General features: G+C 40.1%; 2 protein-coding genes across 2 annotated transcripts in view; both read right to left on the bottom strand.

Moving 5' to 3' along the window:
• slc37a3 (solute carrier family 37 member 3) overlaps positions 1 to 7,307 on the bottom strand; it is a 10,670-nt gene extending 3,363 nt beyond the window's left edge. The window contains exons 1-4 of the mRNA XM_056455179.1: positions 6,950 to 7,307; positions 3,370 to 3,484; positions 2,705 to 2,797; positions 863 to 946 (exon numbers count right to left, since the gene is read on the bottom strand). Of these exons, the coding sequence (XP_056311154.1) occupies positions 863 to 946; positions 2,705 to 2,797; positions 3,370 to 3,484; positions 6,950 to 7,005 (348 nt within the window). The 5' untranslated portion in view covers positions 7,006 to 7,307. The remainder of the gene's footprint in view (positions 1 to 862; positions 947 to 2,704; positions 2,798 to 3,369; positions 3,485 to 6,949) is intronic.
• Positions 7,308 to 9,989: 2,682 nt separating this feature from the next.
• Positions 9,990 to 14,974, bottom strand: LOC130222647 (zinc finger protein 501-like). Its single transcript, XM_056455178.1, has 3 exons — positions 14,911 to 14,974; positions 14,373 to 14,483; positions 9,990 to 12,434 (listed from the first exon to the last, which is right to left on the bottom strand). Exons 1-3 carry the CDS (start codon positions 14,972 to 14,974, stop codon positions 11,221 to 11,223), a joined length of 1,389 nt encoding a protein of 462 aa, XP_056311153.1. The 3' UTR covers positions 9,990 to 11,220.
• Positions 14,975 to 15,901: the final 927 nt, after the last annotated feature.

Below are 15,901 nucleotides of genomic sequence, written 5' to 3'. Positions count from 1 at the left end.
GCAATAAAAATAGTAAACGAGTAACAAATTTTATTCGAAGTCAAACACAAGTAAGGCCTCGATGTTTTGTTCGACCACCTGTCAGAATAAGTTGAGTGTACTTTTGTATGTGTCCAAAGTTTGTTTTCACCATGCATATATAATAGACCTCTTTTTGAAGCTCGCGTGAAATAGTCCGGTTCACATATCGCGTTTTTTGCGCGCACATTTTCGTTATTTCCAATGGAGGAGAGCAGCTTGCGCGCGTCGCACGGGCGTATTCCATGCACTCCCAGCTGAAAACATGTCGACTTTTCAGAATGCCACAAGCACACTCCGACTCACGAACTGTGGACTCAGCTTCACGCTTTGTATGGAATATACACATTTCGGTAGACTAATTACCTCAGGCACAAACAGAACACCCCAAACACTGCAGTGCTTTTTCATTTTCTCCACGAATAAAACTTATATAAACGCTGCAGCGATGTTCCGTTAGTTTGCTATCCTATAAGAAAACGGTTTTGGTTCAACCAGCATAATAATCGTAAATCGATTTAGATATCACTCATGTTCAAATCGTGATTTTGATACGATTTCAATTAATCGCACAGCCCTAATTAGAATAATAACGCAAGTTATTGGAGAACAGTGGTTTGTTCTGTAGACAATTTTAAAAAATTCGACTGAACAGAGCTAATAATACAGGCTTATTAGAAAATATTAGTTTTAATTCCAGCCAGCGAAATAAGTTAAAGAACTAAGAGTGCTAGTAGTTTTATCGTCGACTGCCCCTAACAAAAACCTTTTATTTCTATTGATGCTACATGTAGTAGAAAATAAAAAAAAGAGCAATCTGAATGCATTTCGGCAGAACACCAACCGTGATGGCTGATCCACATAAACCAAAGGACAGAACATAGCGGAGGTTGAACCGATCTCCAATCACGCCGCTGATGTACAAACCCTGAAATTAAACCAACAAATAAATCAACCAATCAACAATGAACAAATACACATCAGACATTTTGATGGCCAATCATAACAGAGAGCGAGAGAAATTTGAGTTTATTGCCATATTAGCTACTCTGGCTATATCACGGCAAAAAAAAAGACCCCATTTTATAAATAACACGTTTATAAATATAATTATAAAAATAAATTATATTTATTTATAATTATAAAAATAATAATTATAAAAATATTCATCAACAAGTCATCAACAGCAATAAATACACAAGATAAAAATACATAAATAATAATAACAATAATAATAATAATAATATACAAGAAACAAAAATCTAAATCTGTTTAAAGTTTACGTTTGATAAAAGTTGTACAAATTAAAGGGATTCACATTTAAAAATATTTGATTTAAAGTCTCTCCAGATAAAAGACGTTGTCTGACAACATTAAAAATAGGGCGTTCCACAAGTATCCGTTTAACAGTTGGGTTTCTGTTGCACTATTGACATGTTGGGCGTACTTCTCCTTCGAGTAGACGTTCATGTGTGAGTCTTGTGTGTCCGATATGGCACCTTCTGTAATCAATCTTACCAATGATAACAAAGCAGATGCAGGATTTAACTTGAATTAAATTAGTTTAATTATTTGATTTCATAGTAAAGTTAAAAAATAATAAACAACATGTGGGATTTATATTAATTTTAGACAATATATAGATTAAAAAATACATTTGTCACGCTTTTCTGTAGAATCATGTGACGATGCTAAAAGTTAAATTACATAAATTAAATATATTAGAAAGAGTAGAAAATTTGACATTTGTTAACACTTTTTCCCGGAGATGTACGTTGACTTGATATATGTATGCATGTATGAAGTGGTTGTAGACTGTAAAGTAAAAAGAAAATCCAAGCAAATATATATTTAAATATATAAATGTGCAATAATAAATTACAAATAAAATAGACACATAAAAATAAAATGGAAAGAAAATAAACGAATTAGTTTTATTTGCAATATTTAAACAATAAAATAAAAATTAATAATGCATTCAGAAAATAATTTAAAAATAAAAATAAATTAAAAATACATCTGTTTTATTAACTCATATAAGACTTTATTTTTTTTATCTATGTTACATGTATTTAATTACCTATCTATCCATTTATTTATGTATGCATACATTTATTTTTGAAGGTTTGAACAATTGTGACTAGCGAGATTCTCCATTAATGCCTTGTGCGATGGCATCCAAACAAAACACAGTCCAATTATAGTTATTAATAAATCTCAGCAGAATATTTCGAGGTTACGTTTTGTGTCACAATCACAATCCCCCAAACCTGCTGACTTCATCTATATAACATATACACTCACTGGCCACTTTATTAGGTACACAACATGTTAAACCTTGAAGCGGATGGGCTACAGCAGCAGAATGTCAAAGCGTGAATCATCTCAGACTGGTTTCTTGAACATGACAATGAGTACTCAAATGGCCTCCACAGTCACCTGTTCTCAATCCAATAAAGCACATTTGGGATGTGGTGGGATTCACATCATGTATGTGCAGCCGACAAATCAGCAGCGACTGCGTGATGCTATCATGTCAACGTGGAGGAAAATCTCCGAGGAATATTTCCAGTAGCTTGTTGAATCTACGCCACGAAGGATTAAGGCAGTTCTGAAGGCAAAAGGGGGTCCGACCTGGTACTAGTATGGTGTACCTAATAAAGTGGCCAATCGATTGATAACTTACCACAGCATAAGAGAAGAGGAATATGGAGTCCAGAGCACCCAAGAACAGCGTGGCCTCTCCCATATCAGCAAACAATGCGTTTTCCTCCCATGTCTTCACATACAAACACAAATAATGCAATGTTATTTACTGTGTATGCTTAAAATAGTCAATCAGACTTCTGATTGGTGATTAATTATCTATTAATATAAGTATTCATATGATGCATAATATCCATAGATCCTAATCAAATCTGTCTGAACTGGAGCTGCATCTTCATTTTCAAAATCATCATTTACTCGTCCTCATGTCCGAACCTGGTTGAGTTTCTTTCTTCTGTTGAACAAGATACTCTTCCGACTTCCATAGTATTTGTTGTTCCTGCTATGGATGTCAACAGCTGCTTAATCCAACATTCTTCAGAGTATCTTGTTTTGTGTCCGACAGAAGAAAGACATTCATAAAAATGTAGATCCATTTGAGCGTGAGTAAATGATGAGCGTTCTCATTTTGGGTGAACTGTCCCTTTAAGATGCTAATTTCCGAGTAATCAGTCGCTCCGGTTATCATCTTAACAGCAAAACCACAGGAAATGCTCGTTCATGATCTATCAAGCTAGGAAACACAATTAAATCTGAAATTAATCAAATGAGAGAGAGATTAGAAGTGTGTATTTTGAGCTGTACCTCCGCAGGAGACAAAGCCGTGGCGTTCTGCTGCAACGCTGACGGCGTCCACTGCGCAGAGATGCTCACTTTCACATTGCTGAAAGTCTTACGAGACGCGTGGAGCAGGACATAGCTGGACAGACAGAGAAGAGCACATGTGTTGAGTACATGAAGAAAATAGAGTACTATATAATGCCATCAGTACCGTCACGGTATTATTCCTGTATGAGTCAGTGCTGTTTAACCATTAATGGTGACGGATCATCTACAAAATAAAAGTTTGTATTCGCATAGTATATAAGTCTGTATTTATTATGTAAATGCACACACACACACACACACACACGTATATACTTGAAAAATATTTACATAACAGGGCTATTAATATTGATATAAGATTTTAAATATAATTTTCTTTTAATTCCCATTATTCCAGCCAAATTTAAAGAAATTTCTTAGAAAACTATTTGGGAAATATCTCAAAATTATATATATTAAACAGAAAATATACAAATTATATAAAATAAATAAATATATTTTTGCAAATAATTTTGTCTTCAAATAGATATTAATAATATTAAATAAATGTAATCTAAAATAAAAGCGCGAAAGAGAAATTCTCCATGCCACAACACATGCCTTTAGTTGCACATCAGTATACGAAATACATCATTTAAAAGTAGTTTTATGTCATTATAACGCTCTTTTAAAATTACATACATTTAAACGAGATCACTGCATTTATATTTATATATAAATATAATGCCGCCCTCTCTATTCAGCCACCCTAGGCGCGGATATAACTGAGGACGCAGGTGGTGAGGGAGGTGTCGCGGACATAACTGACGACGCGGGTGGTGAGGGAGGTGTCGCGGACATAACTGACGACGCGGGTGGTGAGGGAGGTGTCGCAGACATAACTGACGACGCGGGTGGTAAGGGAGGTGTCGCGGACATAACTGACGACGCGGGTGGTGAGGGAGGTGTCGCGGACATAACTGACGACGCGGGTGGTGAGGGAGGTGTCGCGGACATAACTGACGACGCGGGTGGTGAGGGAGGTGTCGCAGACATAACTGACGACGCGGGTGGTAAGGGAGGTGTCGCGGACATAACTGAGGACGCGGGTGGTGAGGGAGGTGTCGCGGACATAACTGAGGACGCGGGTGGTGAGGGAGGTGTCGCGGACATAACTGAGGACGCGGGTGGTGAGGGAGGTATCGCGGACATAACTGACGACGCGGGTGGTAAGGGAGGTGTCGCGGACATAACTGACGACGCGGGTGGTGAGGGAGGTGTCGCGGACATAACTGACGACGCGGGTGGTAAGGGAGGTGTCGCGGACATAACTGACGACGTGGGTGGTGAGGGAGGTGTCGCGGACATAACTGAGGACGCGGGTGGTGAGGGAGGTATCGCGGACATAACTGACGACGCGGGTGGTAAGGGAGGTGTCGCGGACATAACTGACGACGCGGGTGGTGAGGGAGGTGTCGCGGACATAACTGAGGACGCGGGTGGTGAGGGAGGTGTCGCGGACATAACTGACGACGCGGGTGGTGAGGGAGGTGTCGCGGACAAAACTGAGGACGCAGGTGGTGAGGGAGGTGTCGCGGACATAACTGACGACGCGGGTGGTGAGGGAGGTGTCGCGGACATAACTGAGGACGCAGGTGGTGAGGGAGGTGTCGCGGACATAACTGACGACGCGGGTGGTGAGGGAGGTGTCGCGGACATAACTGACGACGCGGGTGGTGAGGGAGGTGTCGCGGACATAACTGAGGACGCAGGTGGTGAGGGAGGTGTCGCGGACATAACTGAGGACGCAGGTGGTGAGTGAGCCCTATCTATTCTGCCGCACTAGGTGGCCGTCTAGGTCGCCTCTATGGACGCGCCGGCCCTATATATATATATATATATATATATATATATATATATATATATATATATATATATATATATATATATATATATATATATATATATATATATATATTTTTTTTTTATCAGGCACTACAAACCAAACCTATTACAACTCCAGTGAACCGATCCGGGTAAAGTCTAGATTGGATATGCGGCCGGCCGGAAGTACGATACATACATTAATAAAGCAGCATTTTTTATGACACTGTATAACAATTAATATTTTTACAGTACTGTGACGTTTGGGTTTAGGGATGGGGTAGGCATTAAAAATGCAATTTATTGGGTAATTTAATAGATAACATAAATAACACTCGGTACAACTACTGTTTTTACGTTAATGTGACGGTTGGGTTTAGGGTTGGAGTGGGGGTAGACCTTAACAAAATACTATACATGTGAAATTTAATATATAACAGAAATAATTCTCATTAACTTCCGGCCGCAAACGTATCCGATCTAGCAACAACCACAGATCCGCTTGTTAAGTGTGAGGTCACGCGAAGCGGCTTCCGGGTCCAATCGCTATATCAAACTGTATGGGGAGACTCATCAAGTGATAATAATAAACGTTTATAAAGCGACGTAATACTTTCGAAAATCACGATTGCAATGTAAATATCCATGCCTAATATCCGATGGCCAGAAAGTGATTCATTTTTTTTATAAATTGTTAAAATTGTGGTATTTATGAAGCAGCAAGCCCAGAAATCGTTGTGTACACTATGACTTTATATAAAATTCACTTTAAAGTGTGATATGACTAAAACGCGGTCATAAACGAATATTTTCTCAATTCAAATGACCGGCGGCTTGAACTCAGAAACAGTATTACATACGTCACCACTTAACAAGCGGATCACTCAGGGTCCTAGGCAGACCCAATTTTCGGCGGGGGGGGGGGGGGGGGGGGGGTACTCGCAGGGTTAAACCCTTACTCATTTTCGAAGGATTTTTAACGACCACAGAGAGTCAGGACCTCAGTTTTAACATCTCATCCGAAAGACGGTGCTCACTGAGCAGAATAGTGTCCCCTTCACTATACTGGGGCGTAAGGACTCACACAGACCGCAGGTTGAGTGCCCCCTGCTGGCCTCACTAACACCACTTCCGGCAGCGACCTAGCTTTCGCATCCAGGTATTGACCGGACGCAGCCCTGCTCAGCTTCAGTGGGCGACTTCAGATAGCTGCCGGCGAACAGTCTAGTATTCATTTTACTACAGTAAACAGGTGTAGTGTAGTATAACGTCTCTCTATGGTTGTCTATAGGGTCATTTGTTTATATTACTATAGTCGTTGTCATTATAGAATTAACACAACAGATTAATTCATGCATTTTACTATAGTATGGTTCAAAAACACTACAGTATTTACTATAAACTAACGTACCATGGTATACTTTCAGGTGGAACTGCTAGTTTTACGCACGACTGCTAACGTTATCGTTAGATTAAACGTAAGTATTCAGGAAAAAGCTAAAACAGTGCTGTATAATCTTAAAGAAGACCTTAAATGTTATTTACAACAATACACATTGTAGTGAAATTGTAAACAAATGGTAAAGAATCAGACTGTCAGCCAACATAAGGACCGCGACATATGCTACACATCTCTTAACGGGGAAACTACCGTGGAAACAGCGCACGGTGATGTGAACAGAACAGCGCAAGTTACCTGAAGAAGGTTAGCAGGAAGGTTAGCAGGTGATGATAGGTGTAGAGGGGCCACATTATAAGGGTCTGGATGAAGAGGAGGAGGAAGAGGAGGGACTGGAGTCTTCAGGACACTCTACTGCACCATAAACATCACCTACAAACACCACGGTAGATCTACCCGTCGATCAGTGAGTCAGCGCTCTAGCTGCGGCATATTCCTACTGGACTGCAGCTTATTATCTAGCCTTCAGCAGGTAAACTTCATAACAAGCATCGATACTCACCCGGTTCAATCATTTACTGTGAAACAGAAATCTTAGACTGGAGAATAATGGATAAGTGAATGCAACGTACACGCGGGTTAAAGAGCAAACACGGGCGTCATCCGGATGTTGCAGCTTTCAAAATAAAAGTCAATTCATTTTAAGAGGTTTATCAGATGTTTCTTTGTGATATTATAGATGATAAATGATTCTTTTTAAATTTGATTTATAAATTCATACAATTATTAGAGGCACTGCTGGTTAAAATGGCATATTAAAGTAATATAAAGTTAGCCAATTAAAAATTTACAAATAGAGACTCAATGCAGTACTGTCGTTACATTTCAGCTACATACCTAAACTCAAAAAGACAAAGTAAATACTCAAGTAAATGAATAAAAGCAGCTGATCCCGGTTAAATTAAGTAAAAACGAAAATTTTTGTAATTATTAACGCTTTTAGTAATTATTAAGAAATTAATAAACGCGAAAATCCTAACACAAACTGCAGGTTTATTCAGCTATTTATATTCATGCTAATAGCTAATAGTTTAATTACTAGCATATTTCTACACTGATAGGCTGTCAGTTTAAGTGGTTTTAAAATCCTGAAAGGTTGTGTTATGTCTTATGAAAAGAGTTGATGATGTTGAGATTAGGGGTAATAGTTTAGGATCCATCGCACAGCTAGTTTTGCTAACTCGAGATCTTCCAGTCCTTTAACATCAAATAACTGAAGTCAGTTTTCTTATTCAACAAATTTATTAAAGCGTCACTGCGGTGTTGATCCTCACAAAGTCAATGTTTGCTTTGTTGTAGTCATTTTCTTATCGTGCTTAAATATAAATCTCACAACTTTCAGCAATATTACACAATACTCACCGGCCATTTTATTAGGTACACCTGACTAGTACCAGGTTGGACCCCTCTTGCCTTCAGAGCTGCCTTATTCCTTCGTAGCATAGATTCAACAAGGTACTGGAAATATTCCTCAGAGATTTTGCTCCATATTGACATGATAGCATCACGCAGTTGCTGCAGATTTGTCGGCTGCACATCCATGATGTGAATCTCCCGTTCCACCACATCCCAAAGGTGCTCTACTGGATTGAGATATGGTGACTGTGGAGGCCATTTGAGCACAGTGAACTCATTGTCATGTTCAAGAAACTAGTCTGAGAGGATTTACGCTTTATGACATGGTGCGTTATCCTGCTGGAAGTAGCCATCAGAAGATGGGGACACTGTGCTCATAAAGGGATGGACATGGTCAGCAACAATACTCAGGTAGGCTGTGGCGTTGACACCATGCTCAATTAGTACTAATGAGCTCAAAGTGTGCCAACAAAATCTCCCTCACACCATTACACCACCACCACCAGCCTGAACTATTGATATAAGGCAGGATGGATCCATGCTTTCATGGTGTTGATGCCAAATTCTGACCCGACCATCTGAATGTGGCAGCAGAAATGGAGACTCAGCACACCAAGCAACTTTTCTCCAATCTTCTATTGTCCAGTTTTGGTGAGCCTGTGTGAATTGTAGCCTCAGTTTCCTGTTCTTAGCTGACAGGAGTGGCACCCGGTGTGGTCTTCTGCTGCTGTAGCGCATCTGCCTCAAGGTTCTATACTGTATACTCCATTTTACCACAATCTACTCTTGTTGGCCCAGTGTCCGTCCTGCAGTTTTTAGATGCATGTTGCAATCCAGATGGAATATATCACCCTCCAAAGAGCACTTTAGAGTGAAAACAATCATGGCTGCCATATTCAAGTATCGTTCCAAACGGAACGGCTCAAACTGGCCACTTTGAAGGGCCCTTCTGTATGAAGAATTTCAAAGGGTTCAGCTAATGGACATACCACCGACCTCTCGAACAGTGTAGCTGCCACGTTCTCAAGCATTTAAGGCATTACATTTAAACCCATTCATATACAGTAGTGGACATTTGAGTAATGTAATCAATGACATAAATGAGGGAACGAGACTGAGGGAATTTAGCGAGTGCAGGGCACAAAAATTAGACTACAAGGCAACTTTATGTACATACTGATTGTAACAACAGTTGCTTTGCTTTTATCTATCTATATATATATATCTATATCTATATATATCTATATCTATATATATCTATATCTATATCTATATCTATATCTATATCTATATATATATATATATATATATATATATATATATATATATATATATATATATATATATATATATATATATATATATATATATGAATTAATGAAATTGTACATACTACATACACTTACCATTGTCACGATCACGTCAAACCATTTCACAAATCATCTCCCTTGACCTCAGGGATAATAAAGTGCCAGCTGGATGCGGTAAATAAACAAAAAAACACTCTAAAATGGCTGAATTGATTCAACTCAATTTGGGTAATTTATGAGCAAACCCAACTGTTTTAACCCAAACATTGAGGTAATCAACTTAATAGTAATAGTTACTATTACTAACAGTTATAGATTACCCAAAAATGAAAATGTATTCAGTGTCAAGTGAAGTTTTTATTTGTTCTTCTGTCGAGCACAAAAGAAGATATTTTGAAGAAAGCTGAAAACCTGTAACCATTGACTTCCATATTGAATACTAAGCAAGTCAATGGTTTTCAGCATTCTTCAAAATATCTTCCTGTGTGTTCGACAGAAAAACAAAACAACTCAAAGGTTTGAAACAAGTTCAAGATGAGTAAACGATGACAGAATATTTAATTTGGGTCAATTTTTCCACAGTGCGGGCAAGTAGAAACGGGTTTCACACATTTGTAACTCCATCTTTACGTTGACACGTTTATTGTGTTCAGTGTGAGGCGATAACATTCAGCACAATATTAACAGCTGCTTACCGAGAATGAATCTAGAAATAATGGATCTGAAAACCTAAAAGATATACCCTACAGAAAAGATCCACGGCGTGAAACAATGTCACACATTAGTAATGCAAGAAAATGCTGAAGCGTTCTTCAAAATGAATCCATTGTGTTGAAACAACTAAACAGCAGCTCGCAAGAGTTAGACCAGGCAGGGAAAAAATAAACAAGGGACAGTGTAGTTATTTATTATGCTTATATCAGCAAAAACTAAAGCAAATATTCTGCCAAAAGTGTACTCATTAAACTCACTAAACTGGAGTTTCTTCCGTTGAGCACAAAAGAAGATATTTTGAAGAATGATGGATTAGTCACATTAATAGCGGGAATAAAACTACTATGGAAGTCAATGGCTGTTTTTTCCGCCAGCATTCTTCTGAATATCTTCAACTGCGTTCGACGGAAGAAACTAGGTTTGAGATAAACGAGTACATGATGACAGAACGGTCCCCTTTACACGGACTTAAACGTAAGCTGTAATTCAGGAGCAAGATTACAATCGAATATCTTAAGTCCCGGTCTGATTACAGAGCCGCTCTTTTGATAATAAACCAGATGAAGTAGTTATGAAAAATCCGAATGCTTTTAATCGAGTCGCTGACTGATTCAGAAGTAGAAGATTAGAAATAAATAAGCTACTTAAAGACGTTACTGAGGAGCATACATTCCTGTCATTTTCAGAGCTTGATAGAGGTAGTCATCTCTGAACTGTCGAAATGAAAGAGACGTTCGTTAAAGAGACGGTTCGCCACAAAAAGAACTCGCACTCAAGTAGTGTTGAACAAAAAAACAAGATATTTCGTAGAATGTTGAGGAGAAAATTCAGCAATTGACCTCAATAGTATAGAAATCAGTTTTTTTTTCAACATTCTTCGAATTATCTTATTTTGTGCTCAACAGAAGACACTCAATTTTTAATTATTGGGTGAACTGTCCCTTTAAATGTCTCACAGAGTGAGAGATAGAAATAAAAACACAGTGTAAAGGCTTGGACATCAACACCAGTCGTGATGCGCACGAGTAAATGACACCGTATTAATTTCGCGAGTACAATTTCGCTCCTGACAAGGCACTCGGGATGACAAAACGATAAAAAATATAGATATAATACTATTAATACTCATCAAACGCTGTGGCTCTTCATGTGCCTGTTCAAGTGTGTGCGGCAGGTATAAGCCTTGGGGCACATGGGGCAAGGGAACGGCCTCTTCCCGATGTGAGTGTACATGTGCTTGCTCAAGTCGTAGCGGCGGATGAAGCGTTTCCCGCACTGCACGCAGCAATGCGGCCGCTCGCCAGTGTGAAAGCACATGTGCGCCGTCAGGTGACTGGAAACTACGAACTTCTTCATGCAGATTTTACACTGGTACGGCTTCTCTCCGGTGTGCGAGCGCAGGTGCACCTGCAAACAGCCGGCGGACACGAAACCCTTCCCGCACTGATGGCACACGTACGGCTTCTCCCCGGTGTGGATGCGGATGTGGATCTTCAAGTTCCCCGACAGCGAGAACTGCTTCTCGCAGTAGGGGCAGATGTGCGGACGCTCTCCTGAATGACACCTCATGTGGGACTTGAGCTGGATCTTGCTGTAGAAGCGTTTGCCGCACTGCGAGCACAGAAGCGGCTTTTCTCCGGTGTGGTTGGAGAGGTGCGCTAGCAGACTGCTGTTCGCTGAGAAGCACTTCCCACACTGGTCGCAGATATACGGTCTGAACTCGGCGTGCGTCTTCAGGTGGCTTCTTAACTCGCTGTCTATGTTGAACGTCAAGTCACAGAAGCGACACTTTCCTGGCTGTCGTTCTGATTTGGATGGACGCGCCGCGTCCGCTTTATGGATCTTCTGATGGATCAGACTTGCTCTATACGAGCCAAACGTCTCGTTACATAGTTTGCAGGTGTAGTTCCTTTTGACGACGGGAGTTCGGTGTGTGCGCCGATGGCTGACTAACTGGGAGAGGCTTGAGAACGTGCGTCCGCACTCAGGGCATTTGTGTGTGGTTTTCTCTTTGTGCATTCGGTTGTGTTTGTACAGAGTCCTGAGGGATCTGAAGTGAGCTCTGCATTTGACGCACTTGAACACTCTGGTGTTGCAGCTGGAGATCCTGTGCGCCGCCAGCTGAGTCGAATCCTCAAAATCCTGCCCACACTGCAGACACTCGTGCGCCCCGGGCTTGGTGTGCGTTTCCTGGTGCTTCACGAGGTCAGAGCGGTAGATGAAGTATTTAGTGCACTGCTGACACTTGTGTACGGTCCTGCCGGCGTAGTGGAAGCCTTTAGACGGGGTGTTGGTGAAACTGTCGGGACGCTGAGGAGGCACGGCTGTCTGAAAAATGAGATCTAAACGTGGGTTGAAACAGAAACGATTAAATCAATGGCTATAAATCAAAGAAGGAAGATGTAATGAGAACATTAGGCCTCATTCATGAACAGATCTCTTCTTAAACTCTACTTGCGCACTTTTCATGAAGGTCTGTCATGCCAACGCAATCTCACGGCAATTCGTAACTTTGATTTAGTGGCTAATTCGTACGAATTCGTATGATCTAATTCGTACAATTTAGTACGATTTGCTCATCCGCCAATGACGGTTGGGTTTAGGGGTGGGGTTAGGTGCCACGCCTCCTTTTTAAAAATCGTACAACTTCGTACGACTGAACTCGTACGAATTCGCCACTAAACTATCAAAACGTAAAATACTTACGTTTTCTCGTGAGATCAGGCTGGTCATGCAGATTTTATTGAATTAATTCAGTAATGGATAGTTCACCCAAAATCTTGATCCGACGTTAACCTGACGAGAGGCCACGTGTGGAAAACACCAAACCTACTAGAGTTCAGTGAAGTTAGCAACAGATTCGCAGATTGGTATTTTCCAGATCAATAACTCAAGACCGAAACATTGTTCCTACACAAATAGCACATTTTTTCAACCGTCGCAATGTATACAATCACCTACCATCGTATTTTCCTAAAAATGAGCTTTCCTTCGCGCTGGGAACATTATATTGATCTCTATGCGCAGGCGGCGAAAAGAGCGATTCTTAGGGACCGTCTACAAAGAGCAAAACGCGAAAACCAATACAACAAAAGCCGTCAATAACTTCCCTCTAACACGTTATACTGCCATCAAACTCAGATCACACGTCACTGCTGTCCCGCTGGTTATACTACAACACTTGGTTTTAAAAATATAAATATAAATATTTGCATAATTTTTATTATGATCAACTTTCAATAACTTCACTGTAACATGCTGCATTTTCACCAAAGTCAGATCACACGTCACTTGTCTTGCGTCGTACTTTTCTAATAAACTATTTTGCATATTTTTTAAAAATATGCAAATAGTTTATTAGAAAATTAAGAGTTGTAGTATAACCAGCAGGACAGCAGCTACGTGTGGACTGAATTTGGTGAAAATGCAGCATGTTACAGCGAAGTTATTGAAATTTGATCATAATAAAAATTATGCAAATATTTATATTTATATTTTTAAAACCAAGTGTTGTAGTATAACCAGCGGGACAGCAGTGACGTGTGATCTGAGTTTGATGGCAGTTTAATGTGTTAGAGCAGTGTTTCCCAACCCTGTTCCTGAAGGCACACCAACAGTCCACATTTTCAACCTCTCCCTAATCAAACACACCTGAATCAACTTATTATAACATCAGAAGAGACTCCAACACCTGAAGTTCATGGGTCAGATAAGGGAGACATCCAAAATATGTAGTGTTGGTGTGTCTCCAGGAACAGGTTTGGGAAACACTGTGTTAGAGGGAAGTTATTGACGGCTTTTGTTGTATTGGTTTTCGCGTTTTGCTCTTTGTAGACGGTCCCAAAGGATCGCTCTCTTCGCCGCCTGCGCATAGAGATCTATATAATGCGCCCAGCGCGAAGGAAAGCTCATTTTTAGGAAAATAAGGTTGTAGGTGATTGTATACATTGCGACGGTTAAAAAAATGTGCTATTTGTGTAGGAACAATGTTTCAGTCATGAGTTATTGATCCGGAAAATACGAATCTGTTGCTAACTTTACTGAACTACCAACGAAGCCCAATGGCTGACCTTCGGCTTGGCGTGTCCAGCCCTTACAGGTCATGTTATTTAAGGGGAATTGTGAGGCGTTCCTATGTTAATTTGGAAAACTGGCTTTCAATAATGAAGATATGGGATTCACCATTTCATTGTATACTGTTCTCAGGACTTTTCCTTAAGAACATGATGATTCTTAGGATATTGCTGAATGAGGCCTGTTGACTTTCAGAGAGGCTTTACCTGTGTGAGCATCATTGGTGGACGACAGCAGGTCTGGCTCTTTGGAGTTACACCTATAAAATGAATGAACAGGATTTTGAATGACTACTTTTCTTAAATATTTAATCATCGCTACAGAATAACCCAAAATCCTTATAAAAAAAGATTTAACAATGGGGAATATTACTAACAGCAGATCTACTGCTGCTTTATTTTAATCTACTTTTAAATGAACTACCCACTTTGTTTTCGAAATACTGCCCACCTGCATTGGTGTTTATTATATACATTTATTGTATCGATAAAAACAGACTCCTTGTATTTGGCTGTGTTTCACACGGGGGGGGGGGGGGGGGTGTTTAAAATAATAATAATAATAATAATAAGGTATGTGCAATATATCAATATATATAGTCTGTGTGAAATAAAGTCTATCACTTCATATTATGCACTTCCATATCCATCGCTTGTTTCGAGCCATCATTTTGTATCATTTTTGTTGTTTAGTGTAACACTTCTTCGTCATTTGGATGATCGCAATCTTAGGGCGCACTCACACCATGCCCGGGTGCATTTCCTGGTTTGTTTGACAAGTGTGAGTGCTCCGAATCGGGCCCAGGCATGGTTCAGATGGCTAGCCCTGGCCTGGTTGGATGAGGGCAGTTCCAGAGCATGGTTCGGTTAGGCTTTGCTGCGGCACACTTGTTGTGCGAGTGCAAATCGGACCCGAGGGCGAAACTGAAGCACCCGATGTCACTTTTTTTGAGGGACTGTTTCATATGGAGTTATTAATCATTCTTACTTTTCAATGAACGTGAACTGTCATCGTTTATTAACGACACAAACCCCTCGCTGCACGTCAGCTGCACCTTCAGAAAACCTCCTACTACCTGCAGCACCAGGAATTTATGATCATTTATGATGAGTGCCAAAAGTGCTGGATCTGTTCAGCAAAATATTTGACTGTCATCGCTAGGCCCACACGGAATCTGCACGCGCAGAATTCTGCAGATTTTCCACAGAATTCTGCAGATTTTCCACAGAATTCCGCAGATTTTCCACAGAATTCCGCAGATTTTCCACAGAATTTCCACAGAATTTCCACATAATTCCACAGATTTTCCACAGAATTCCGCAGATTTTCCACAGAATTCCGTAGATTTTCCACAGAACTCTGCAGATTTTCCACAGAATTCCACAGATTTTCCACAGAATTCCGCAGATTTTCCACAGAATTCCAGATTTCCGCAGATTTTCCACAGATTTCTGCAGATTTTCCACAAAATTCAGCAGATTTTCCACAGAATTCCAGATTTCCGTTGATTTTCCATAGAATTCCACAGATTTTCCACAGAATTCCGCAGATTTTCCACAGAATTCCACAGATTTTCCAGATTTCTGCAGATTTTCCACAGAATTCCGCAGATTTTCCACAGAATTCCGCAGATTTTCCACAGAATTCCAGATTTCCGCAGATTTTCCACAGATTTCTGCAGATTTTCCACAAAATTCAGCAGATTTTCCACAGAATTCCGCAGATTTTCCACAAA

This window comes from Danio aesculapii, chromosome 4 (assembly GCF_903798145.1).
Source record: "Danio aesculapii chromosome 4, fDanAes4.1, whole genome shotgun sequence".
Classification (NCBI taxonomy): domain Eukaryota; kingdom Metazoa; phylum Chordata; class Actinopteri; order Cypriniformes; family Danionidae; genus Danio; species Danio aesculapii.
Note: the sequence above shows the minus strand (reverse complement) of the source record. Positions and strands in the feature narration are given on the sequence as shown.